We start from the raw sequence: 27839 nt of genomic DNA, 5'->3' as shown, positions 1-27839 counted from the left end.
ACTCAATGATCAAGTGGACAAGATGACCCATTTCACAAAGTCAGTTGGGTCTCTCTCCTTGGATACCCTAGTACTTGCAAAATGCCCTTAGCACAGGCATGGAGGCTACACACATCCCCTCACCAAAGCAGATCTGGTCATCATCCCTGCTGAGTACCTAAGATGCCAACAGCAGAAGCCAATGTTAAGCCCCTAACATGGCACCATTTCTGAAAGAATTAGCCAGCCATCTAGTGGGAAGATGACTGTGGGCACCTTCCTTCATAAAAGGAGAAGTAATTTGTTTTGTTTACTGGAATAAATACGTACTTTGGACATGGATTTGCATTCCCTGACCACAATATTCTTCCAGCATCACCATCTGAAGAATTACAGAATGTCTTATTCATTATCCTGGTGCCTCACATACAATTGCTTCTAACCATGGAACACATGTGATAGCAAATGAGTACAATAGTGAGTTTGTAAACATGTAATTCACTTTTTTACCATGTACCTCATGATGTAGAAGTAGCTGATCTAAAAGGTAAAATAGGTTGTTTTTTTTTTTTTAACAACTCATTGATTGCACCAGCTAGGAGACCACCCCCTGTGAAGTGGGCACTCTGACTTACAGGAAGGGGTATCATATAAACCAGCAACCAATAATGATGCTATTTTTTTTTTCATAACTAGAACATAGGATCTAGCAATTAATGGAAGGAAATGAGAACAGATCCTCTTACAGTTATCCACTTCCAGAATTGTTGCCTCCATTCCTGCAAGTAGAATCTTAGTTGCCTAGGGAGGAATGCTTTTACAGGGACACAAAGAACAGTTTCTCTTAACTAGAAGCTGAGATTGCTGCTGGCCACTTGGGTTCCTCATTCCACTAAACCAATAGGCAGGAAACAAGGAGTTTACTATATTGGCTGAGTGATTGATACTGATTATCAAAAGTAGGTATGATCGCTGTTATACCATGAGGACAGAATATGATCAGAATACAGGGAGTTACAAGGTGTTCCTCTTGGAAGTGTCCTCTCCATTAGTCAAAGTAAATGGAATTTCTGCAAGATGAAAAGAGTTTTGAAGACAGATGGTGGTGGGGATAGGACAATGATGTGAACATACTTAAGTGAACACAACTGCACATTTGAAAATGGTTAGGATGGTAAATTTTATGTTATGTGTATGTTACCACAATTTTAAAAAGCATTAATAGAAGACTACCACCCAATAAAAAAGCATTAATAACTTTGATCCTTCAGGAATGAATGTTTGGGATACTACACCAGTTAAAGAGTCCAAACAGCCAAGATGCTGGATAAGGAAGAAGGGGACATTAAATAGGTGATGGAATAAGGATTCATAAATATGTACCATGGCCTCCTGACCAATTAAGAAAAGAACATTATAGCAAATGTGTATATTTTCTTTCTAGCTTGCTGTGTGTGTGCATGTGTGTGCGTGCATGTGTGCGTACGTGCGTGCGTGTGTGTGTGTATGTGTATAAATTGCTAGTGGTGAATGACTCTGCAGCTTAGTTTTTAGGTTATAAAATATTCAGGTGGCACTGTGACTGCTTTAGAAGACAGAGTAATATCATCCAGAGATGGATATGGTGAGTGATGGAACTATGTCTCATCCTTTTAGAGAAGAGGGTAAAAGTGTCCTCACTAAGAGGAAAAAAATTCCTTCATGTAAGCTGAAGGTATACTGTGGTTGCTACTGTTATATGAAAATTAAATTTGGAGAGAAGGAGGAGAGTAGATGTTGGGTTTCCAAGGGGTGGGTGACACCAGTCATCTGCCTATTTGCTCTTAACCTTTATTCCTTTCCTCTGTGTTCTGCTATGTAGTGTAAGGGGCCAGAGCCACCCTTAAACTATGCTTCCCAGGTCACCTTCCCAACTGGCTTCCAGTGAGATACTGCCAAGGGAGGGATTGGTGAGACTGGAAGACCAAAACAGGTGGAACAGCAACTATCTTATTTGGTTCCTGACAGCTTGCTGGTGGCAGCAGTACAACAACAGGTGGTTCTAACAGCAGCATCTGTGCTGGCAGAGGTTCCAGCCCTGACTGAGGCAGCGCATCTGCAGCAGATCTACAACTATAGCACTTTTACAACTTTTAGATCTAAAAGCCCAGCAGCAAGGATGGGGCGCCTGGGTGGCTCAGTCGGTTAAGTGCCCGACTTCAGCTCAGGTCATGTCGGGCTCTGTGCTGACAGCACAGAGCCTAGAGCCTGCTTTGGATTCTGTGTGTCTCTCTCTCTCTGCCCCTTCCCCCACTCATATTCTCTCTCTCTCTCAAAAATAAACAAACATTGAAAAAAAATTAAAGCCCAGCAGCAGGGATAGGCTTGTAGGCCCCAGTCCAGCAGTGTGAACAGCTTCTGATCTCTTGAGTATCAACCTTCTTCCTTTTTGCTCTTTCCATACCCCTCTTCTCCATTGTGCTCTTCCAGCCCTTCCACCACCTATGTAACCAATTCCCTCCATTTATTATTGCTAATATTTAGGTGTAATAAAGGTATTCTGATTGGTTTTTTTCAAGCGTCCTTATCTTTTAGAACTGTACACTGGATTATTTACAGATGAAACCACATGAATCTGCTATATTCATTTATGGCTGGATACATTTGAGATTTTTCTTAAGAATAATCTAAGGTTGGGTGTGGTGGGGATATAGGTGAAACATGATTGGCTATGACCTCAGAACTGTCAGACAATAATTTCTGGGTGATGGGTAAATGGAGGTTCATTTTGCCATTGAGTCTGATTCTATGTGTGTTTGGAATTTTCCATAATGAAATGCCACCTATTATCTCTCCCCACTAAAAACAATGAACTACTCTCCATTTGCAATACCTCAAGTGGTTTTTATATTCCTGACTGATACGTGTCTGGTCATAAAGAAAAACTGGTTAAGATGAAGCCAACACTGAGGGAAAAAAAGATCACACCTGTATCCAGCCATAAGTGAATCCAGCACTCACCTTAGGACTTACAGGTACATGAGCCAATAAATTCCCTTTTTGTTTAAGCTAGTTTGAGTTGATTTCTGTCACTTGCAAACAAAAGGAGCCTAATGAAATCCCTAATATAATGATCACTATCATTGTCCTAACCCCTTGAGAAACTAACCAACCACTTTCATCTCTGTAATCTCCATCACATCTACCATCATCACAATAAACATTATCACCCTGACTTTCACCTTCACCATCTCTGAATTGGTTAACATCCACTGAATACCTTCTTGTGCAAAAGCACTAGATCATCATCCAGATGCTTCAGATCAAAGATAAGTAAGACAGGGCCTCTGCCCTCACAGTGCTCAGAATCTATTTGGGAGACTATATGTATATCATCCATTTATCTATTATACATATATTTATGTATATTTATGAGGTATAAGTCACAATAGAATGTACTAAGTTCTAAAGTAAGAAGGAAAACATTAAATTCAACAGATACTTAGAGAAAGGAGGAAGAAGTATGGTCTAAAACAGGGAAGCCTTCTGGTAAGGAAAGGAGGAGGGCCTGAGCAGACCCTTGGAATACATGCAGAATCTATATAAGAAAAGAACATAATGGCCATAAGCATGGTCTCTAGACCATGCTTAAATTCTGACTCAGCCACTTTTTAGCAGTTATTTAACATATCTGTGCCTCAATTTCCTCATCTATAAAAGAGGGATAATAATAGGACACCTATTTCATAGGATTGTTGTGAGGATCAAATGAGTTAATATGTATATGTGCTGAGAACCATGTCTGGCACATAGTAAGCACTATGTATATGGCATTATTACGAACAGAGAAAGGACTGGTACATTCTGGTCAGAAAGCATGGCCTGAACAAAGGTGCAAAATGGTAACATACAAAGTATAGTAGGTTTGTGAAGGGGAAAAGTCTGGCAAGAGCAATGTCCACAATTTACCCATGACCAATCAGAGGTAGGGAAAGGGACTTGTTAGATACCTAAACGTCTCCTAATAGCATAGAGGAGTGTGAGGCCACCCATCTGAGGCCTAGTCATTCTTTGGGTCCCTGCTTCCATGACTGTCTTTCTTAGGAACTTCAGTCGGTAGCATTTTCCCTGCTTTGAGCACTTACAGCCTGTCTTTATAGCACTTCTGAGCTGCTCTGGGCTATTTCTTTGCATAACTTGCACCCAAAGGTTCATGAGGGAACACGTGGCATGGACCTTAGAATGTAGAACTTACTGTTCTGTGACAGCCAAATTGAGTGGCAGGGAAGTGAGCCCATTGCCTGTGAGGAGCAGGACACGGAGGTGTGGCAGAATCCCCAGATCACAAATGGCCTCTGCAGTCAGGCTGTTAAAGGAAAGGTCCAGGAACTATGGTACAAAGATAAAAGATGGGAGAGTAGAAGCACTATGCATGACAACGATGCTCATATGTGAGGTGGGAGCTAACTACTTTTTTTTTTTTAACCTTCTGGGCAGCCCCATCACTCACAAGCCTAAAACCCTCTTGATTCCCTGGATTAACATTCAAGGCCTATTATAGTCCTTTCCCAGCCTATTTTCTAGCTTTAGCTCCCACTGCAAATCTTGATTTGTCCTGTGGTGCTGACCAAAGTGACATCTTTCCCATTCCCTGCATCATCCCACCTAGAGATAACTGCTTGAGCTTTTCACTCAACCAGGAATGCCCTTTCTCCCATGTGTCTGAATCCAAGCCCCAAAAGGGCAACTCAAAAGCTGCATCCTTATAAAATCTTTCCTAATCCCCCAGCCAGATGGAATCTCTCTCTCCCCTGACGTTAAGTGCTTTATCTAGGGGTACTTCTCACCGTCAACCAGGTATCTGATAGTTGGATACACATCTTAAGAATAGGGATATTGGTACATGGATGTACCTAGCATAGTCCTGGCACACAGTGGTGGACTAGACCATAAACTGTCAGGTCAAGGGCCATGCTCCTCTATTGCTATATCCTTGTAATCTAGCATAGGACCTCGCACATAGTAGGTGCATATAAAAAATCAGCTGAAATGAACTGGCTTATGAGGGCAATGACCCAAACTTTCACCTCATTATCAACCAAGGCCACCTAGACTTATGAAATAATTGGGTCAGGGGCCTGTCGGTAAACTGAGTGTCTATGTGCAAAAACAAAGGCAGTTGGGATAAATGATATCAACTAGTCTTTTTTCTCTCTCTTTTGGGCCTCTCTAGACACTCACTTTAGCACTTATGTATAAATCTGCTTCTTCTCCTCCCCTTCCATCCATACATACCCTTTGAAGCTTAGGGAGGGAGCCAAACCATAAGAGACTCTTAAAACCTGAGAATAAACTGAGGGTTGATGGGGGGTGGGAGGGAGGGGGAAATGGGTGATGGACATTGAGAAGGGCACCTGTTGGGATGAGCACTGGGTGTTGTATGGAAACCAATTTGACAATAAATTTCATATTAAAAAAATAAAGAAAAAGAAAAATATGGGGGCAATTTCAGCATCTTATCCAGCTGGTGAAGGAACAAGGTCTTTGGTCGACAGTGTCAGTGTTACACAGTCAGACATATAAACAACTGATTGTAGGTCACTACCAGAAGAGGACTGGGTTTGGTCTGTCTCCATTGTTATAATTATTGTCCCTGTAGACCTGAGTTTGAGTACTGGCCAAATGTGTGATTTTGGCAAATGACTTAACCTGAGCTTCCTTATCTACAAAGTAGAAATAATAATGAGTCCTTGGGGTGCCTGTGTGGCTCAGTCAGTTAAGTGTCCAACTCTTGATTTCAGCTCAGGTCATGATCTCACAGTTCGTGAGTTGGAGCCCGGCATCAGGCTCTGCACTGACAGCGTGGAGCCTGCTTGGGATTCTCTTTCTCCCTTTCTGCCCCCTCCCCTGCTCGCTCGCTCTCTCTCAAATAAACTTTAATAATGAGTCCTTATGAGGAATTATGTGGATAAAACCTTTAGCATGAGTTTGCCACATAGTAAGAACTTAGTTAATGTTGGCTGTCATCATTATAACCATCCTTTCATTCAAGAACCTTACACTAAAGGTTGCTTTGTACCAGTCTCTGTCCTCTTTCTGCTAGCTCACAACCTAGTTGGAAAGCTAGATACATACATGTATCTATTAAGTAGCAATGCTGCTGGGATAGAGGTCTGAACACAGACCAATGGAAGCACACAGGAAGGAATAGTCAGCTCTACCAAAGGATGTAGCAGCTTCACAGAACAGGTGATGCTTGAGTTATCTTCAGAAACTAGTTGGTAGTCACCAAATTGTTGAGGGCAAAAAGACATGCAGTACAGCAAGAAGCATGGACAGAAACCAGGAGGCAAGAGGTAGCCTAGCCTGTTCTGAGAACTGTAAACAGTTTGGGTATGACTAGAGTCTGTGGTATAACAGAGGGCTTGATAAGACTGGGCAGGCCATGAAAGCTACCAAGCACCAAAGGAGTGCTGAGTTCATGCCGCCATCAGCAAATTCCAAGTTTTGAGAGTTCACACAAAGGTGTGATTCCACTTGGCAGGGGCAAAGTGAGAAGCTTTCGAGGAAGAAGACTTGGAAAGCTGGCTCGGATAATCACAGTTTGTAAAGGTGGGGAAAATCCTCTCCCTCGTACCCATATGTGCGCAGTAAATAAGACCTATGGATTCTATCTCCTTAATATCTCTCATTCTTGTTCCCTCCAACTGATTCTTCATGCAGCAACCCTACCTATCATCCACTGGATACTTCAAACTCCTTAGGAAGGCTTCCAAGGCTTCCCACGGTCTCTCTTCTGCCACCTCTCCAGGCTCATCTGTCACTACACTCTACTGTGCTTCACTCTCCATTCCAACCACACTGAGCTGTTTCATCAGTGTTGTAGCTCAGGGGTTGGTAAACTAACGCCTCTGAGCCACATCCATCCTGCTGTCTGTTTTGTAGGGCCTCTGGGCTAAGAATAATTTTTACACTTTTAAATGGTTGAAAAAAGATCAAAGACTAATGTGTGAAAATTATGTGCAGTTCAAATTTGAGCATCATAAAGTTTTATTGGAGCACAGCCATGCTCATTTGTTTACGTTGTATCTATTGCTGCTTTCCTTTATAACAGAACTAATTATGACAGTTGTGACTAGTTATGACCATACAGAGCACAAACCTTAAAATATTCACTGTCTGGCCTCCTACAGAAAAAGTTTGCTGACCCTTGTCCTAGTTGGTTTGGCTATTCAATATTGGGTCCAAATTTGTTTTCCATAGAATTAAGGGCAGCTCAAAGAAATGAATAGCCTTAGAATCACAGGTCACAGAACTTCATAGCTGGCCCAGAATTTATAGAGGGGGGAGTTTAAGTCCCAGAGAAGGGAAGTGAGTTGGCCAAGGAACTATGTCAGAGTAGTGGCAGAATCAAGACAAGAAACAAGGTCTCCTGACTCTCAGGGCAGGGCTCCAACTGAGCCTTTTTCAGACCTGAATGTGGAAAACCAAATCATGGCAAAGTTAAGTTTTTCTAAATTGACTGCTGAAGAATTCTACTCTTCTGGTGGCAGCCTTTCTGGCAAACAAGAACAGAAGATTCCTAACCTCCTGCATCTGCTGAGTCACATCAAGTTTTATTACACTTCAAAGTATTCATTACTGTGAACTGCAAATTCAGGACTTTTGACAGCCTTATGCTTTTTCTTAGAGAGACCTTGCAAATCATAGAGACAGAAACAAATGATTAGCCAAGAGATTTCCTTTTCTCATTTATATTCAGCATCTTGACTTTGGTCTGCTCTCTTATGTAAATAAATTCCCTTGGGTAAGGCTGGGTCTGCTGGATAAATAATCTTTATCAGAAGGTATCAAACTATGAAGTGGGACATCCAAGAATCAATCACGGTGAACCATTAGAGCCAAGCTAGTCAGCTGTGGGGTCTGAGCCTATAGTCATGTCCCCTTTCTATGGCCCACTGGCACTTGAAATAGGGGTTTGAAATAGTGGGTGTGAGGAAGACAAGATGCCTGGCACGATGCATGACACACAGGAACTCAAATGACTACTCTTTTAAAAAGTAAAATAACTCCCAGAATGGAAGGTTATAAGAAGCTTCCAGGTCTGTACGTCACAGAAATGGCTACCCATTTGGCTAATGGCTATCTCTAACATCTGGAATCTCTTTTCCACTGTTTATACTGAAATATTGTATACAATTTTTTTTTTAACACAGCACAAAATCACACCAGTTGTTATCAATTTACACTCATTCTGTTTTACTGGACTTTTAAGAGCTCTGCTTCCTGGACAATTCTTAGGACCACTCCTATTACAAATCATAGTAAATCACTGCTATCCTCAATATGACTTGAAACCATGGAGAAAAAGTACCATTACATTGAGTATAGCATGCTTTAAGAACACAAGGACATATAATCCATTTTAGGAAGATTGCCATCCCAAGCAGTTAAAACTTTTTAAAAACTTTGGCATACAAAGGGCATTAACTCTGAAATATTCACTCTTGTGGAAGGACTCTCTCTTTCTCTTTAGTAAGACTAAGTGAGGCTTTTGTGAAGAGTGGCTGACCCTTCATTAAATAATTTAAGTTATTAACTCTTTGGGGTCAACCCCAAGGTTTATGACATACAGACATTCTGCTGAGATTTGAATCTGAAACACTTCTACTATAAGGCCAACATGTGGGGAAGAGTCCATTATTCAGTGAATCAGCCTGGCCAGATGCCCAATCCCACACCTTGCTCCAATTCTGTGGTCTCTAATCTCCATGCACGCAGTGCCTCTGAGGTAGTGACATAAGCTTTGTTTCTTTGTGGAAAATGGCCCTAAAGTTTTCATGGAAGTTGAAGAGGTGATTAACTTGAAGTATGAGAACATGCATAGAAAATACATCACTACGGGAAACTTAATTTAGGATAACGACAAGAATACAAACAAATTTTACTGTAATTTTGAATCTGAGATTTAGAGAACAGCTATGGATGTACAAATGTCAAGAGTATACTGTAGAGCTCATAGAACTCATGTTTTATTTCACAGTCCCTCTGGGCCTATGAATTAGGCCTTTAGCCTCTTTATCGGAGCCCACTGGAGCCAATCTGGTTCATTCAGACCAGGATGGGTCTCTGGATTCAGTCCATAATGCCTCTAGTTCAGCTGGTCCAATCTGCTATGTCTAGCACTTAACCTCCAAGGCTCTTTAGCTGCCACTGGATCCAGACCTCCTCTCAAACTCTACTTCCAATAGTATTCTATTTAAACTCGTTTTTTTTGCACAGACTCCTTTGACATGATGTTTGGCATTTATTTTCCCAGACCATGTACAATGGCCATTGGTATGATACAGTGTCACCTATGTATCACTGCTGCCACTACCACTACCCTCATCACCACCACCAACCCTACCACCCTCACCAGAGGACTACTGTCAAGCAAGGGTCTGGCTGTAAAGGCCCAGAGAGCTCCTTCCCAGCAGCTATAATCAGTAGAGACCTCTACACCCATTCCTTACAAGGAAACAGGTGGGCACCAAAAACTCCCTACCTCCAACTTACTTCCAAGAACTTAAAGTCTCCATATTTCACGTAGATGGTTTTGATTCCATTAAGTGCGAGCTCCAGTTCCTTTAAGGCTGGAAATGTATGAAATGCCTCTACAGGAGAAAGAGAAAATCAGCTACTTGTGAAGGACCTTAAGACCTTAAGACAGAGTTAACAGTGGTCATTTACTGGGTTCTCACTGGGTTAGGCCAGGTTTGCGGTCAGGTGCTTTGTACATATGTCCTTTAAATCTCTAACAACACTGAACAATAGGGATCACTACTCTCATTCTACTGCCGAGGAAATCGAAGCTTGGCTAGGCTAAGTGATTTGCTAGAATGGAATCGCTGGGAAATAAAAGGGCCAAGAATTGAATCTAATGTCTAACTCCAAAGCCCACTTAAAAATTATCTTTGTCATTTCTTATTATAAAAGTAAAACATGCCTAGCAAAAAAAGTTTAAAAATACAGAAGAACAAAAGTTCCCTTGAATCTCAACACCCAGAGATAACCATTGAAAGTTTCATGTATAATACCCCAGAATTTTTCTCATGTGTACAGTGAAACACACACACCTTGTTACACAAATAGAATCATACCATACACACTGTGACTTGCTTAACGATATGGCTTAAAGATTGTTCCAGGTCAAAACAGGTAGATCTGCATATGTCTGAATTATGTTCCATATTATAGACATACCTTAATTTATTTAACCATTCCCTTATCGATAGCCTTTAGGCTATCTGGACAAAAAATAAGAACACTTTTCCCTTTCTGTATGAGAATTGGACTTTGGGTTAACTTTCTCGCCCTGTTCCCTGGTAACCTGAAACAAATGGTATGGTAACATAGTTAGGCAATATTATTGTAGTAAAAATGATGCCAGACTGGTAAATCACATCTGGACTAGGAGAAACTAGAAATGAACTATAAACATCTGAAGGGGGCATCATAACTTTGGGCTTTGGATGTGTGGTGACTCCCATCATTAGTCATGTCCTTTGCAAGAACTCTAGGAGCCATGTCTATGGAGTATTACAACAGCTATTTGCTCTTGTGGGGAATGAGGCTGCTAATCTAGAGTGGCTCCTACATCTACCCAATGAAGAGTCTTATTCTCTTGGACCTTGGACCTGAGCAGGGGGCTACAGAGAACGGCCCATGAATGGAGGCACAGACTGCTACATGAACTGCTGTGAGGAGTGCACCAAAGAGCACCTACAGATGCTGTGCTGCTGGGACACTGCATGGAATGACTTAGAGCCTTCTGGTGTCAAGTGGGGTCTATGGTGGTCTTGTGAGTCAGAATGTTCAGTAGAGCCTAAGAAAAAGACTGCTTGGTAGGTATTTCAGGATGTTTCCAATGAACGTCCTTGTACAAGTTTGTTTCTGTAGGATAAATTCCTGAAAGTGAAACTACTTGATTAAAGGCAATGACTACTTTGACACTGCCAAACTGTCTTCCAAAGATGTTGCCCCAATTTATTACACTTCTGCCAGTGAATATGAAAGTATCCATGTCCCCATCAATGCTGGCTGTCATCAATCAGTCCTCATTTTTGCCAATATTTGATAGGCAAAATATAGGATTGTGATGCTGTTAATTATTAGTGAGGTTGAGCATCTTTTCATAGGCCTGTTGGCCTTTGTATTTCAAGCCCATGTTCCTGATAGACCACCCTGTTTCCTCAAGGGCAGAGACTGTGTCACATGCTTCTTTAAAAACATCCCTCACATTCAACCATTAAAAACTGACCTCACCATATTTCCCCCTAAACCTGACTCTCCTCTAGTGTTCTCTGTCTCAGTGAACCCTTTGGTTCCTTCCTCTTTCCATATTCCCAGTAGCTACCAAATCCTGTTATTTCTACCTCTCCTGAATCTCTCTTGCAATCCTCCTTACCCCAACTGCCTAGCTCAGGCCTCCCCACCCCTCCCCTGGAAAAAATGAAATCATCTCCCAGATTTTCTGGTCCCTGTCTTCTTATCATTTACTTTCCTCATGGCTACCACTGAGCCTCTCTACTTACAAGCGTTTCAAGGCTCTCTTCTGCCTGCAGGATTAGCAACAACTCAGGGCTCTTGATACTCTAGTCCCTGCCAAGCTTTCTAGAATCCATTTTGCCCTACTCACATGCCTTGCAAACATACAAAGCCTCTGCAGGGTCCTGATCAGGCACTGCTGTCCCACGTCTGCTCCATTGGCCTGAAATACCTTCTGATTCCTGAGGTGTTCCTGTTCATTTTTTAGGTCTCTCTGCTCAGTGCCCCCTTCCTCAGAAGTTTCTCCTGACACTCTGGTCTGGGTTGATGTCTTGCTTATATGCTTGCGTATTATTTTCTGATTCCCTCTATTACTGCACTTACCATATCCTGCTATAACTGTGTTTGAACCAATTTTTCCCAACAAACTAAGCTCACCAGAACAGAACTGGACCCATTCATTTCTAAAAGCCAAGCACTCACATAGTCCTGACACCCAGCAGGGGTCGCTATGGACTTGCTGACTAAACAAGAAGCCTTTATGCTCCTATAGGAATTCTTATCAGCTTAAAAGCATTTTTATATACCTGTCTCATCTCACCCTACAAGGCATCCTACCTCGGGGAGGAAGAAAGGAAAGGAATTATCTCCATTTACAGGAAGAGAAGCACCAGCTCACAGAGAAATGCTCTGAAGGAGGTAGTGCCAGCTCTAGGTTGAAATCCCAGTCCAGGGGTTCTCCAGAACCCAGCCTATCACACTCCAAAAAAGAGATGAGCAGCCAGTCATGGATGGACTGACAGGGAAGTTCTAACACAAGCGACTGGCTGTGCTGGCTAAGATGCAGAAGATAGTTTTCAGGAAAAAAAGCTTACCTAAAGGCAGCAGGTTTTCTGAGGCATTGATGTAAATCACCGAGTGAAAATGCTTGAAGTCCTTTTCCTTAGCCTGTGGGAAAGCATTTCAAAAGCACACAAGATTTGTTCCCTGCCTGGAGGCCTTGCCAAAGCTCCGGAACTGCTATCAGAAGGAGCAAAGACCTACAGGGATAAGCTATATTCTTAGCAAAGAGCACCCACTTGCTGAGGGCCAGAATGACTTTTCTGCTTCTTTTTTTCTATTATGAAATAGTTCAAATGTACAGAAAAGTTTAGAGAATGAAACTCTGAAGACCCCTGTAACCACTATCCCCCTTTAATAAATATGAAGATTTTATGGCCTTTGCTTCAATTTTCCTTAAAGAAATGAAATACTATAGAGTTGGCCATGCCCTCCCCCCATCCCTATATCCTTCCCCAACTGTATCCTTCTCCTTCTCTCACAGATAACAGCTATCCTAAACTGGTGATTATCATTCTCATACTTGTTTCATACTTGTATTCTACATATATGTACCCATAAACCATATATAGTATTATTTACATGTTTTAAAACACTATGTTATATGCAAATCATACTGTAGGTGTCATTCTGCAACCTGCCTTTTTCACTCAACACTATGTTTTTGAGATTTACTTGTGTTGATACACATAGTTCTTTTGAGATTTATTTTATTTACTTATTTTAATTTTTTTTAATGTTTATTTATTTTTGAGAGAGACAGAGACAGAATGAGAGTGGGTTAGGTGCAGAGAGAGAGAAAAACACAGAGTCCAAAGCAGGCTCCAGGCTCCGAGCTGTCAGCACATTGCCCGATGTGGGGCTCGAACCCACAAGCTGTGAGATCATGACCTGAGCCGAAGTCGGATGCTCAACCGACTGAGCCACCCAGGTGCCCCATTACTTATTTACTTATTTATTTTAATTTCTGTATAGTATTATACCACCAATTGCTTGTCATATGCCATGGAAGGCCTACAAACCAAAAACATTTGCCATAATTGCAAAAACATTGGCTAATGGGGGCCACAAATGTGGCTCCAGGCTACCTATTAGCCAATTTAAAGAAAGAAACATGATTCATTACATGAATCACAGTGTGTGTAAGAACAAACCAGCATCTTGGGAGAACCATTACCACTCCTGGCATTGAAACTTGAGAGAAATTTTTTCTGATGGGAACTCTGTCACCCCAACAGAATTCTATGACAAATTCAAACCAACTCCCACAATGCTCCCTTTAATTCACCTCACATGGGCCAATGGCTTACAGCAAAAGATTGTATCTAAATGTTGTTTCCACACAGCGAGTCTTTGGCCCTCCCCACCCCCTAGTCCCTAGTCCTCAGGGACTCTGGTGGTACAGTGGACAAACAGCCAGAAGCCACCTCAGGTCTGGCTCATCTCAATATCATCTCTGCTGGCTGGCCCTACCTTGGAGAACTTCAGGCCGCTCACGTTAATGTTGCACAGGTCTGATGGCTTCCTTACACAATGGTGCTTCAGCTGGAACACAGTGCAGAGAGTCAGCTCTCAAGGCCCCAACAAAGTTTAATAATTGGACAAAACAACAAATGACCCCCTGTTGAGAAAGGCGGCGTGGTACAGTGCAAAGAGCATGGGCTTTGGGAGTTGCTCAGAACAGAGCTGCCACCTCAGCCCTTCTACCTCTAAGTTTCCCATCTGCAAGATGGGGATAGTCACACTGACTTTATAGCGTTCTTAGGAGGATCCCTTCATCTCTGTTCCTTCCCTGTCTTTTCTGAGCCCCACTTTTTCTACCTGATTCTTTAAAAAAAAAAATCTGTATTTCTGGGGCTTTACCAGTCTCACTACATGTATAATAATTTATTATTTGTTCGTTTATTCACTCTTTAATTCACTAAATATTTACTAAGCATTACTTTGAGCCATGTATTGTGCTAAATGTATCAATACATTTTCTTCTAATCCTAACTAAACCCTTTGACATAAGTATGATCATTTTCCTTTTTAAATGAGAGAAATAAGGTTAAGAGAGAAAAAATGCCTTGCCTAAGGTCCCACAGGCAGTAAGTGATAGATGATTTGAATCCACTCTGTGCTCTTTTGACTACCATATGTTGCTCCTTATAAGTAAAAAGTTTGAAGACAATCTAAATATTGGAGCTTCTATTTCTGTCTGACCAAACTTCACTCTTTTTTCTGTTAATAATTTTGTTATAGCATCTACTGTGTTTAGGCATGGAATTAAGCATTTTGAATATTAAAATAACAGCATGGAAGCCAAGTAGCAAGTATTTATAAATGTGACACTTATTTTTTACAGATTTATTTTAAGTAATTTCTACACACAACATGGGGCTCGAACTCACGACCCTGAGATCAAGAGTCAGATGCTCTACTGACTGAGCCAGCCAGGCACCCCTAAATGTGATAAATATTTTAAAGGAGAAATTCAAGATGCTACAGGAGACAATAACGGAAGGCCCTAACCTCAGTATGAAAGTGAGGAAATATTTAGTTGAGGAAGTACTATTTCAGGTGAGACCCAAAAGGTAAGTAGGAGTTGGTCCCATGGAAGTGGGTGGCAGGCCTGTGAAAGCTATCAGAGCAAGAAACAGCCAGGTGCTTTTGAGAGGATGAAAAACAACAAGGCAAGGGAGGCAGCCACTGGATCACCTGGGTCCATACTGACTGTGTAAAGGAGTGTGGATTTTGTTCTACAGTCAGTGGAAAGCTAACAGACTTTTTTTTTTTTTGCAAGAGCTGACAGCAATTTTATAAAAATAGCTTTGTCCACTACACACAGAAAAGATGATGAGAGACCAATACACCAGACATTGTTAATTACCTTCCCTAGAGCTAGTTCTCTACTACTTCCATATTAAAGAATCCCAAAGTTATTCACACTTCTCTGAGTGGATGTGTCCTTAGGTCCAAGCTCCAAGGATAAGTCCTGACTGTCTAATTCAAGCTTGGAGGTCATGTTCCCCTAACTAATGACTGTTGGGACCTATGATATAGGTCTAGCCAATGAAACAGACACTGGCTGCTGGGGGTGGGAGGCCAGTTCTGGGGAGCTCTTTCTTATTTATGAAAATAGACATAAGACAGTGACAATCCTTTTTGTACCTCTGGATGTCATTCTTTATATGTGATGACTGGAGTTGCTGCAGCCATCTTGGGATCATGAAGGCAATCAGCCCAAGAGGACAAGTTAACATGCTAAGGAAATAAGAGCAGAAAGATGAAGGAATCTGGGCCTTTAACACTAAACTCGCCAACCCTGGAATAACAATGCCCCTGGCTTCTTTTATGTGAAATAAAAGCATCCTAGTTGGTTCAAACTAGTTAGGAGGTCATTGAATTAATCTAATAAAAAATGATGGTTGTTCAGATTAGGGTAGAGACAGTGGTGATTAGGAAAATAAAGATTTTAAAACTATTTAACAGAAGTGCCAGGCTTGGTAGTGGTGGGAGTGGGGTGGTAAGGGAGAGGCAAGTGTCGAGCTAACCCCAAGTTACTGGCTTGCTGCCATTACTGAGGCAGTATAGTAAAAAGAAAAAGGATATGTCTTGCGACTTGGAGTAAGGGGATTGGCACAGCTCAATATGAGGTGCCAGTGGAACATTCAAGTAAAACTATCCAGCAGATAGGTAGGTATCCCATCACTCTGAAAAACACCGTATTGCTTCTGCCATATAAAGGAGCAACATGGGTAACAAACCATGTCAATTAATGTGGGAATATATATGTCTTGAGAAACAAAAGGGAAAAGAAGACTACTATAGTAAGTGTTTCTGCCCTTCCTCAGTACTGTTGTTTCAGTCCTCCACAGCCCCCAGTGAGAAGTGGACATTGTGATGAAGGAAATACCATGGGACTCTGCAAAAAGCTTACACTACCCACTTGAGGTGAGATGCAACCTCAGAGCTTCCTCCTCAAAGCTCTCTTTAAACATCTGATCTGTGTAGAAAGCCACCTGTTGAGAACCATAAGTAGAGCCTGAGAACAGAGTAGAATGCTGGAGAGTTCTTCATAGGGAGTTAGGCAAACTGGACTAGATATTAATATTGGTTTACAAATTTGTCTTTCTTTGCCAAGCCACCGAGGCATTGCACAGAGCAGATGTGATCTACCTGGCTGGTCTCCAACACAGCCACCCCGGTCTTCTTCGTAAAGCCTGCCCCAGGTACTAGGTACTATCTGATCAGCTCCCCTAGACTTCAGTGAGATACTAAACCCAAAGGACAAAGTCTGTGGAGTGTGGAATTTCCCCAGTCCCTTCATTCCTGGAAAACGGGAATCTCCACCCTCTACCAGGTACAGGAATGGGATTTTCAATTTACTGTTCCCCTGACCTACTCCTTTGCCTTTCTAACTCAATTAAATTGAGTTTTTACCTGATATACTATAAAGGCACAGGCTTTGGAGTCAGTAGACCAGAGTTCTCACCCTGAGTAGTTCTAATAATGAGTAGACCAGAGTTCTAATTATTAGCTATGGGACCATGGCCAAGGCATATTACCTCTTGGGGTCTCAGTTTTCCCATCTGCACACTGGCAACAACATAATAGGGACAATAATACCTATCTCACAAGGTGGATATAAAGAAAGCTTACATGTAAAGAAAGCTTTGGGTCCCTTCATCATCCTGACTGTACTCAGCCAAGATCACTCTAATAGTTTGGGGTGGGTTGGGGGTAGTTGTACCAGAGTGGAACAGGGCAAGTCCTTGTCTCCCATCAAGACAGTCATCAGCTGATGCTGCCAGCCACTCCAGGATATATTCACTCTCACCAGAAAAGCCTGGTCCAGTATGTGTCCAGGAACATCCTCTTGTTTTTCATGTAGAGACCCTTTCTTCCCCCTGACCTCAAAAGAAACCTTCTTCTGGCTTTCCTGACCTTCAGCTGGTGCCTCAAGCACATTCTTGGGCTTCTTCTTGAGGTTACATTTCCGAGCCACTAACCAGTGTCCTCGGCCTGTTGAGAAGATCAGAAAAATGAGAAGGAGCAAACTCCCCTAAAAGCTACAACTAGTGTGCTTACAGAGTATTTACCTGTAATACCAAAACCAAAAATAGCTCCACATTACCTGATATGCACCAGATACTGTGCTGCTGCTGGTGAGGTGTGTCTGCATACCCACCTCATTTAATTGGCCCCAAACCCACTGAAAGACATGTTACTGTCCCCGTTTTACAGATGAAAAGGCTAAGACTCAAAGAGGTGGAATGACCTCCTCAATTCCTTACTCCACACTTTTGTCTCTAAATGCTAATTTTCCTTTTAAGACCCCAGATCAAGTATCTCCTGTTTTACAAAGCCTTCTCTGACTCTCCTCAGCAGACTTGATTATCCTTTCTTACACTGGCTACTCTCCCATCTCTCATCTCTTGGCTAGAGCTAAATGAGTGGAGTCAACTCATCAGGCTCCATTTTGCTGGACTTTACCTTGGATCCCATTATTATAGGGGAAAGGTTGTATTAGGAGCTCAGGATAAGAAGATGACAGTTCTGGGGTGCCTGATGGCTCAGTCAGTTAACGTGTTCAACTCTTGATCTCAGCTTAGGCCCTGATCTCAGGGTTGTGAGTTTAAGCCCTGCATTGGACTCCATGCCAAAAGAAAATGATAGGACAGTTGGCACTTAAAAAAAACTGAATACATTTTACTGTGTTAAGAACTCAAAAATTTGTGTAAGCAAAAAAGAATATGAGGTTTACTAGTAAGTTCACCTAACAAATCATGACAACATTCTAGAATCTGTGCCCTCCTACATCAGTTTATTTGTTCCAAGGCATTCATTGCAATCTGTAATTATTTTGTTTGCTTGTTTTTTTGTCTGCTTTGCCCTGCAGAGACTTTGATTTGTCACAGTATTCCCAAGGCCTACGTAGAATTTCCCATATTGTGAGTAAGGCTGAATGAATGCTGAGCCATAGCCCCTACCCACAATTACTCATCCAGACCTTTTCTGAGCATCAACATTGTGCTAGGAGCTAGGGCTGTGGAGATGAGTAAGACAGAGGCCCTGACTCAAAGAGCTTAATAATAGAAGGGGTACTGTAAAAGCACTGAAAGGGGAGCTACCAGCCTAGGCAAAGCTAGATCTAGTAAGTTTAAGGTTGACTAGATGGAGATGGAAAAGACAAGTATCCTGGGCAGAGGGAAGAGCACAAGAAGTACCCAGAAGCAAAAAAGATCAGAAGCACGCAGAAGAACAGCACAGAGCTGTGGGAATCAGCTCAGTGCCTCTGAGCATTGACTCCCTGTCCTCACAGTCCACTATCCTGCTTCAGGGGCTTGCCCTGACTCAACCTGCCTCTTGGATGCAGCTCCTGCCCTATGTCTGCCATGAACCATCTCCCACTCCCACTCTGGGCCTGACATCCCAGATAATCCATTTCTCAGGGTTGTCTCCATCTAGGGCATAGACCTTTGTCCTATTCCAATAGACCTCCCAGAGACTCCAGTGTGAGTTAGTGCCCAAATTCCCAACATGACCAGAAGGTAAGGCTCAGACTGTGTAGCAGATGAACATGAGGGAAAAGAGATGAGGCTAAGGAGGGCAGCAGACTCAGATCAGAAAAGGTCTGGAGGATCAGAATAAGGAGATTGGTTTTTTGATTTTTGTTTGTTTGTTTGTTCTTTATGAGACAGCAAGCGAGAGAATCTTTCTGACACTACAGAGACTGACAGGGGGCTCGATCTCATGAACTGGGAGATTATGACCTAGTAGGATGCTTAACTAACTGAGCCACCCAGGTATCCCAAGAAGCTTGGGTTTTAAAGGGGTAGACTTTTAGCACAAAGAGTATCCATGGGAATGTTCCCCCCACTTTTTTTTTTCATTTTGAGATGACATAAGACTTCTAGAAAAGTTGTGAAAATAATAGTTTCTCTACAGGTTTCACCCAGATCCCCCAATGTTAACATCTTAAATAATCATAATGATTGAAGGCAAAAAATTAACACTGGGATGTCAGTAACTAATCCAAAGCCTCCTTTGAATTTTGCCAGTTTTCTCACTAATGTCCCCTTTCTGTTTCCAGGGTATCTCACATTTCATTTAGTTGTCATGTCTCCTTAGAATCTCCCAATCTGTGACACTTCTTCAGTCTTTCTTTTTTTCTTATGTGATCTTGACACTTTTGAAGAGGACTGGTCAATTATTTTATAGAATGTCCCTCAATTTGAATTTGTTGTATGCTTTCCTATAATTAGACTAAGGTTCTGTGCTTTGGCAAAACTAGCACAGAAGTGATGCTGTGCCCTTCTCAGTGCATGATATCAGATGACAGATGATATCAATATATCTGATTACTGGTGATGTTAATTTTGATCACTTGGTTAGGGTGGTGGTTCCAACTTCCCTACTGAGAAGTTATTATTTTTCACTTTGTAATTAATAAAGATACCTTGAGACTATGCAAATGTTCTATTCCTCACCATACTTTGACCCACTAATTCTAGCATCTGTGATGGTTGATTTTATATGTCAATTGGCTAGGCTATGGTAAACAGTTATTCAATCAAACACTAATCTAGGTGTTGCTGTCAACGTATTTTGTAGATGTGGCTAACATCTGCAATCAGTTGACTTTAAGTAAAGGAGACTATCCTCAATAATGTACATGGGCCTCACTCAATCAGTTGAAAAAACTTAAAAGCAAAACCTGAGGTTTTCCAAAGGAGGAAAAACTGTTGCCTTAAGACCTCAGCATCAGATCTTCCCTACAGATTTCAGTCTTGCCAGCATATTATTCATAATTATGCCAGCATAATTTCATAAGCCAATTCCATAATACACATATGTATATGGAAACAGAATGAGTAGGATATAAATACATATCCTATTGGTTCTATTTCTCTGGAGAATCCTGATACACAACCATAGAAGCTTCTTATCTGTAAAAAGTATTATTGTGATGTTTTAACAGTGATTTTCTATTTCCTTCATTCCTTCTTCATGCATTAACTGAAATTCTACTGTAGGAAGAGTTGTTCCTTTTCCTACACTTATTTAAATATTCAAATATTTATTTTTATCAGTATGGGCTCATGCATATTTATTTACAACCCAATTCTACCTTTATTTATTTTGTTGTGTAGGTTGTCCCAGCTTTGGCCACTGGGAGCTTCTTCAGGTTAGCTCCTATGTCCTTCTTATACGCCCTCCTCATTTTTCTGAGCACTTCTGTACTTTCTATTACTATACAACGTTCCAGGTACAATTTGTATTTTTCTGGCCCCAGCCCTGGAAACAATGTTTTCTCTGAGGAGCCCCGGCTCTTTTACTGGAGAATCATATTCAGAAACCAAGATCTAGGCAGCAGGTATACTCTTTGTAACTGAGGTGTCACTGCTCTCAGTAGCCTAGGAAATATACATACATGTACTAACACACGCAGATGCACATGGCTATATTTATTTCTCTATCTCTCTGTGTGTGTAAGGGGGTGTGGGTATAAAATTATGAGCTCATACTGAGAGCCCCACAGGAGGGTTTGTAGGTGGCCAAAGAAGGTCTCTACATGAAAAAAGAAATCACTCTAGAGAAGTGGGGAGGATGGATTGGAGGAGAAAGTTCTTCCAGTATTCCACATACAGAATAACCAGCAAGTCATTTCATCTGGAGTAAACAAGGGGTACTTCCCCCTTGCTCTACCCTTTCAAAGTAACAAATTCAATCTAGTCAACTCCTACTTCTTGGCAGTGTTGCATCCGTAGGGCTCTGCTCAGTGTTATGGGGAGTCCCTGCCCCATGGGAGTTTTTAACTAGATGAATGTGTGAAAAACTACTTAGCAGAGTCATTTTATTTAGCCATTTTATTTAGGAGCTTGGCAGAATATGATTACTCAACAAATAATAAACACAGAGAAGAAGACGCTCACAAGAGAGGATGGTCACTGAGGGCTGGAGTAGCTAGACACGGCTTACTGGAAGAGCTGGGTCTTATGGGATGGGAAACATCTGGATAACTAGAATGATAGCTGGAACATTCTGGGCAAATAAAACAACCTATGTGAAAAGAAAACACTACAGACTAGGGCATATGTAAAGGAATGGGGTTGTAGCAAAGGATAAGGGAAGGTTAGACTCTGAATACAGAATATCAGGTAAAGAAGCCAGCAATGAGAAGTAACTGAACAGAAGGGAATACTATGGTTAGATGTGCACTTAGAAAGCTCCCTGAGAATTCAGAGAGAAAATGGATGGGAAGGGATGAGGTTGGGTAGAGCAGGGGAGAGGAGTAAATTGGGTTGGAGAGAAAGGAGTGGATATGAGAGTCACTCTGAAGTAGGAGAAAGGTGTCAATTGAAGCCCAAGTATCAATTAGAGAAGTCACCTGACCTTCTTCTGGCATCCGAAGGAGATTTTTGGCTGGAAAGCAGTTGTTCAAATAAGGCTTCCCGTTATCCAGCTTATAGATTCCTGAGGAAGCCATCTCCCTAAGAGTCAAGCAAGGAAAGTAAGGGAGTGTGAGAAGGGGCAACATAGCTCTCTCACCAAACACAGCTTGTGAGCCCACCAGCACCATCATACCCGAAATATGCTCTGAGACCCAAAAGGCCCCTCTCCTGTAATGGGCTGGTCTTTTTTTTTTTTTTTTTAAGTAGGCTTCAGGCCCAACAAGGAGCCCAACATAGCGCTTGATGCGGAGCTCCAATTCATGACCCTGAGATCCAGATCTGAGCTGAGATCTAGAGTGGAATGCTAAACTGACTGAGCTACCCAGGCATCCCCTCCCCCACCCTTTTTAAGAAAAATGGACTGGTCCTTCAAATGGAAGGGGAGAGAGGGAGACCAAGGCCCCGGGTTTTTTGGTTCAAATCACTCCTAACTCAGTGGAACACTAAAAAGACCACCTTTGGGCTCAGACAGACCTGGTCTAAATCCTGACTACCTTTCCTCACCCTGTGACTGTACCCCTCTGAGCCTCGGTTTCCTCACCCATAAAATGGGAGTAATAACACCCACCTTAACAGAAGGGAGGATCAAGTTAGGAAGGTAGTGCCTATGTTGGCACGAGCACTGGGTGTTATGTGTAAGTAATCAATTACTGGAATCTTCTCCTGAAGCCAAGACTACACTGTATGTTAACTTGAGAATAAATTAAAAAAAAAAAAAAAAGGTAGCGCCTAGTACCTTTTAAGTGCTTACTAGAAATGTTCTTTAACAGATTTCAGGAAAGAGGGAGTTCACATTTTAGGCAAGATGATGTGCTGTGCAAGTAATGAAATTTGAACCACATAAACAGGATTTGAGAGATGAACTGAGATTGCTAATAGAGAAAAGGATAAGCATTCCAAACAAAAAGGGCCACAGGACCAAATGCATGGTAGTGGGCACTTGTGGCACAGTAAAGAAACAACCTGACCTAGGAAGGAGAAGGATGTGTGTTTGAGAGTTTTGGACAATAAGGCTGGACAGAAAGGATGCTGCCTGCTCTCAAAGGCTTTCAGTGCCAGGCTAGGAGCTCAGGCTTCCCCTTGTAGGTAACTGAGAGCTATGGACAGTATCTGAGCTGGGGAAAACCATGACCCAAGCTGTGCTTTGTAAAGAGAGGTCTGAGAAAAATAATGCTAGGTGAGATGGGATTCCATTAACTGGTCACTGAGTCAAGACAATTCTAGCTCAGGAAGACTGTTTCATTGTACTGTTTTTATTAAACCTTTCACTATCTCCCACCTAGAATACTAAAACAGTCTTCTTCATTGGATTCCCACTGAGCAAACTTGAGCCTGCTCTTGAAGGCCCCTGGAATCCCATGTCCTAACCTTTCCAGCTCCAGTCAGCACTGCCCATCAGGCTCATAGAAATAATTTATATATATATGTGTGTATATGTATATATGTGTATATATATACATACACACATATATGTATGTATATATGTATATATATATGTATGTATGTATATATGTATATATATACACACATATATATATGATTTTAAATTTTTTAGTAGCCACTTACATATTTTACATTTATAGAACATCTCTTTTTGGACAGCAACACTGCAGATACTCAGTACCATATTGTAGCCAATGACTAGTATTTGGACAGGACAGGTCCAAAGCTCATTTCTCCCAATTCTCAAGCTAGTGCATTTTCTGTACAGAGCATGACCTTATTTTCTGTATCAGAAATAAGTGCCTCTTTTGGGATGAGCACTGGGTGTTGTATGGAAACCAATTTGTCAATAAATTTCATAAAAAAAAAAAGAAAGAAGTGCCTTATACATGGGTCATTTAAACATCGTATTTTGATTTAAAAAGAAATATCACTGGTGGTCCTGATGCATTTTGGGGAGGAGATTCTTCTAGACAGGCCCTTCCCAGAGACCCAACACTTCTGGAAACTCTACCAGTAGCTTACCAATGAACAGTTTTAAATGAGGATGGCTTTTTAGACATAAGATGCTAATTGCAATTGTTGAGATTTATATTTTTCTGAGAACAAGATTTTTGGCTAAAAGTTCTTTCAGAGAGTACATTACTAGAAAAGATCAAATTGGTGGCCCAGCTCTAGGAGATACAAGTTCTTACAATACGTATTAGCTTCACCCCTATCATAGAATCATTTTCTATTCTCCAAACACATTCATTCTTCCCTAGCTGTGTTTCTTTGGCCTAAAATAGCCTTCTCCATCTTGTTCATCTGGTTAATCTCATGCTTTAAGATTCAGTTCAAATGCTACTTCTGTAAGGAATAAATCTCTAATCAATGACCCAAATTTCTTAAACCTTGAGCTCTTAAGAGATTTGAGATTTTTCTTTAAAGAAAGCCAGCCAGGGAACTTGGCTGGCTCAGTCAATAGAGTGTGTGGCACTTGATCTCAGGGTTGTAGGTTCGAGCCCCATGTTGGGTACAGAGATTACTTAAAAATAAAGTCTTAAAAAAAAAAAAATAAAGAGATCCAGCCATTCCCAGATCTGCCTTGGAACAGCTTCAGAAAACTTGGGGTAGCGGAGATTTTGGAACCTGTACATTCCTGGCTAGGGCAAGGATATGGTCCCTGAGATGGAGGGTCCAGGACAAAATTCAGTAAAAGGAAGGAGCAGAGTGAAGAGATAGGATCAGGTGTCCCGAGAAAATGTTTCTGGGAAGTGACAAATATGCAAGGTAGAGTGATGCAGTAAGAAGGGCAACAATTTTAGAGATCAGAAGCTTAAATCTGAGTCTAGTTGCTAACACTAAGCTGAATGACCTTAGGCAATACCTTTACCTCTTTGTATCTCAAATTTCTCACATGTAACTGAAGATAAAAACCTGTGTCTTGGAGAATTATTGTAAGAATTAAATGAGGTAATAAATTTTTAAAAAGCTTCTTTCTAGACCCAGTCCAGATGCCACCTTTTCTGCAATGCCTTCACTGAACCTTACAGAGGGAAATAGCTGCTGCTTTGACTAAACACTGGAGTATTTCTTCTCTCTTTCATGGCCGGAGCCCTTTCTATCTCATAAAGTTACTAACAATCATAAAGGGGTTCCTTCAATGGCCCATGAACCTCCACATCTGGAAACATATCCAATTCACTGTTTCCTCTTCCACCTTTGGAATGCTCATAGGAAATCCCAATAAATGCGTGTGAGCCAAATGAAGAATATGATGTACTCCCAGGGCCCTGGAGTTTTTATACATATTTCTGATATCCCCAGCTATACTCTAAATTCCTTTAGAGGAAGAACACCTATGGTGTTCATTTCTTTACTCCCATTACCTAACACAGCACCTGGCACATAATAGATTCCACAATTATCTGTGGAATGAGTGTTGTTGGTATCTCCTTTGGTTCAACACAGGGCACTGAATTTCCAAAAAGGATTGGATGCCCTTCCTAGGTGTTCACACAACATCTTATACTTCTAGTATAGTGCTTATCACTTTTCTTTGCTCCCTTTACCAACTTTTGCTCCCCTTACCAACTTCTCACCTGCCGTGGGACCTATGATACCTTATTCACCTATGTAATTCCACAGCCTGGCACAGAACCTAGTATTCACTAAAAATGTGTTGGGAAGATAAATGGATTGATAGATGGATCGAAAAAGATCAATAGTGAGTCAGTCAATCTGTCAGTAATCTCTCTTGTGACCCACCACACCTATCTGCTACATAGGTGAATGAATGAATGAGTAAACAGCTGGCTGGGGAATGTTAGAGATGATGACTGTTGGGAAAAGACTCCAGTAACTTACAAAATATGAGAACCTTGTTTCTGATCTGCAGGGTACTTACTTGATCTTTGATCTTGGGAAAGACCCTTTGACTTCCTTTTTTTGTTGTTTCTTCACCTGTAAAATAGATATTATACTCTTTCTTAGCCTGTCATTCAGACCTCTTGTATTTTCTCGTTAATTACATCTTAATGTGACCCTCTGCTCCAAAGTGTGTCTCAGCTGGGGCCTAAAAAAAATACCAAAAACTAAAGATCCCATAAATACAAAAAGACAGAAACATGGACGGGAAGGCGAAACAAGAGAGTAATTTTATGACGATGGGGTGGAGCTAGAGTGCTTAAATAAGTTGTGCAAGTCACGAATCAGGAAGGAAAGGATCATTTATACAATCACTAATGCAAAATAAATTTATACATGATAAAAACTGCAAAAACAGAGTTGGAAGATAAGACACTGTCTGGGAAAAGATATTTGGCATACATATACAAAGGATGAATCAGACTCAGACTTGTGGAGAGCATACAGACCTGGACACAACTAATCCTAGAAATTCCAGTTCCCTATGAAGACTACCAGGTAAGGAGGTGTGGATTTACAACTACTGGGCTAGGAAGGGCACATAATCCCCACATTACATTGTCTAGAAAGTAACTCTAAAGCAAGTATGAACTTTACCTGGATGGTGGAAAAAAGAAAGTCCAAATTCCAGACTCAGAGGCCACCTGCTTAGTTAGCTTCAGCTACCTCGGGTCTCTATCTCAAACTTGAAGCAGCTAATCTCAGCCTAATTGTAAGGCCTCCCAGCTCCAACACACACAGAGTAATGGTGCTCATTTGCATACATGTGCCTTCCATTCTTTTGGCCTATGACACATCTGCCCCTCTTCTTTGCCTGGCTCACAGAGGCAACTTGACTGTATCTCCCCCTCCTCATGTTGACCCTTCTCTGTGCTACCACCTCAGCCCACCTCTTAATGGAAACACTCCATCATGCTGTAGTATAATGGCCTGCTTACGTGTCTGTTCCCCACTCCTCACACCCCCAATCCCAGGCTGTGAGCCCCTCAAAGGCCAGGCCTAGGTCCTACCTATATCTTTATCCCCAGCACTTCATACAGGGTCTGGCTCATTGAAGGGATGCAATGAGTGTTTACTGAACTAAGCTGAACTATAAACACAATGCCAAGGAGGTCTTCATTCTTTCTGCAAAGAAGGAAAAACTAAGGATCAGGAAAGGTTTCACAGGGCAAGTGACATTAGGGCTGGGTCTTGAAAAATGAAAAGATGTAAAAGAGAAACAGTAAAAAGCTACAGGAGCATCTTCCTGGATTGCTTCACAGGTGAAGCAATCCCATCTAATATTATTTAGTGATAATTATTACCACGTGGTAGCTTCACCAAGACAGGTGTTTAGCCCATTATTTAGAAATATATCCCCAGTTACCAAAACAGTGACTGCTAAATAGTAAGCCCTCGGTAAGCATTTGTTCAATTATTCGGACACTTAGTAGGGATTAATGGAGATAAAAACAAAAACAAGCGATGCAATAATGTAAGAGTTCATAGTATAATATAATCCCGTTACGTGATAACTCTAGGTCACTAGAGTAGACGTTCCACGAGAGTAGGGAACAGGTCTGTCTTGATCCTCCAGTCCCCCTTGGTACACTTCTGAGCAATGTTGGTTCTCAATAAATATTTATGGAAAAGGTGAATAGAAATTATTTAACAAATATGAATAGAAAATGTAGAATACTCTTACATCCTAAAACTATTAAAAGTAGAGTGGCAGAAGGAACATACCACGCGTTTTGACGTCAAAAACCCCTGGCTTCTAAACCAGGTCCGGATACACGGTTTTTGGCCTTGTTAAGTTTCTTAGTTTCCTCATCTGACGGGGCTGTTAGTGGACTACCTGACAGGACGGATATAATAAATGCACACAGTACACAGCCTGGCAGACGGTGGATATTCCGCGAATGCGAGTTCCCTATAACACGAAAACGTTACTGACACCTAAGAGGACAGTACTAGAGAGAATAACCAGTAAGTGCTGTAACGGGGCTAGGAAGGACGAAGGAAGAGTTCCTGCCGCCTCTTTGGAAACTCTTCTGGACCAGAGGAGACTCTAACCCCTCACACAAACTAAGTTTCCAGCCGCACCTGCCTCCGTCGTCGCTTCCGCCTCCGAGGCGTCCGCGGAGGCCGCGTCCGGACAAGACGGGCTGCGCGCCCGCGACCCTCCCGGGAATCTCGGAGCCTCTCCACGGTGGCGCCTACCACTACCTTCACCACCCC

The 27839-nt window shown here is 41.7% G+C and overlaps 1 protein-coding gene across 5 annotated transcripts in view; it reads right to left on the bottom strand.

The window, feature by feature from the left end:
* XRRA1 (X-ray radiation resistance associated 1) overlaps positions 1 to 27809 on the bottom strand; it is a 61399-nt gene extending 33590 nt beyond the window's left edge. For all 5 annotated transcript variants that reach the window (XM_043580240.1, XM_043580244.1, XM_043580245.1 and 2 more), the window contains exons 1-8: positions 27705 to 27809; positions 25600 to 25655; positions 21709 to 21806; positions 17150 to 17334; positions 13801 to 13872; positions 12363 to 12435; positions 9517 to 9614; positions 4214 to 4347 (exon numbers count right to left, since the gene is read on the bottom strand). In XM_043580240.1, coding sequence (XP_043436175.1) covers positions 4214 to 4347; positions 9517 to 9614; positions 12363 to 12435; positions 13801 to 13872; positions 17150 to 17334; positions 21709 to 21802 — 656 coding nt within the window. In that variant the 5' untranslated portion in view covers positions 21803 to 21806; positions 25600 to 25655; positions 27705 to 27809. The remainder of the gene's footprint in view (positions 1 to 4213; positions 4348 to 9516; positions 9615 to 12362; positions 12436 to 13800; positions 13873 to 17149; positions 17335 to 21708; positions 21807 to 25599; positions 25656 to 27704) is intronic.
* Positions 27810 to 27839: the final 30 nt, after the last annotated feature.

Source organism: Prionailurus bengalensis, chromosome D1 (assembly GCF_016509475.1).
Source record: "Prionailurus bengalensis isolate Pbe53 chromosome D1, Fcat_Pben_1.1_paternal_pri, whole genome shotgun sequence".
Classification (NCBI taxonomy): Eukaryota; Metazoa; Chordata; class Mammalia; order Carnivora; family Felidae; genus Prionailurus; species Prionailurus bengalensis.
This window is presented reverse-complemented; position numbering and strand designations above follow the sequence as displayed.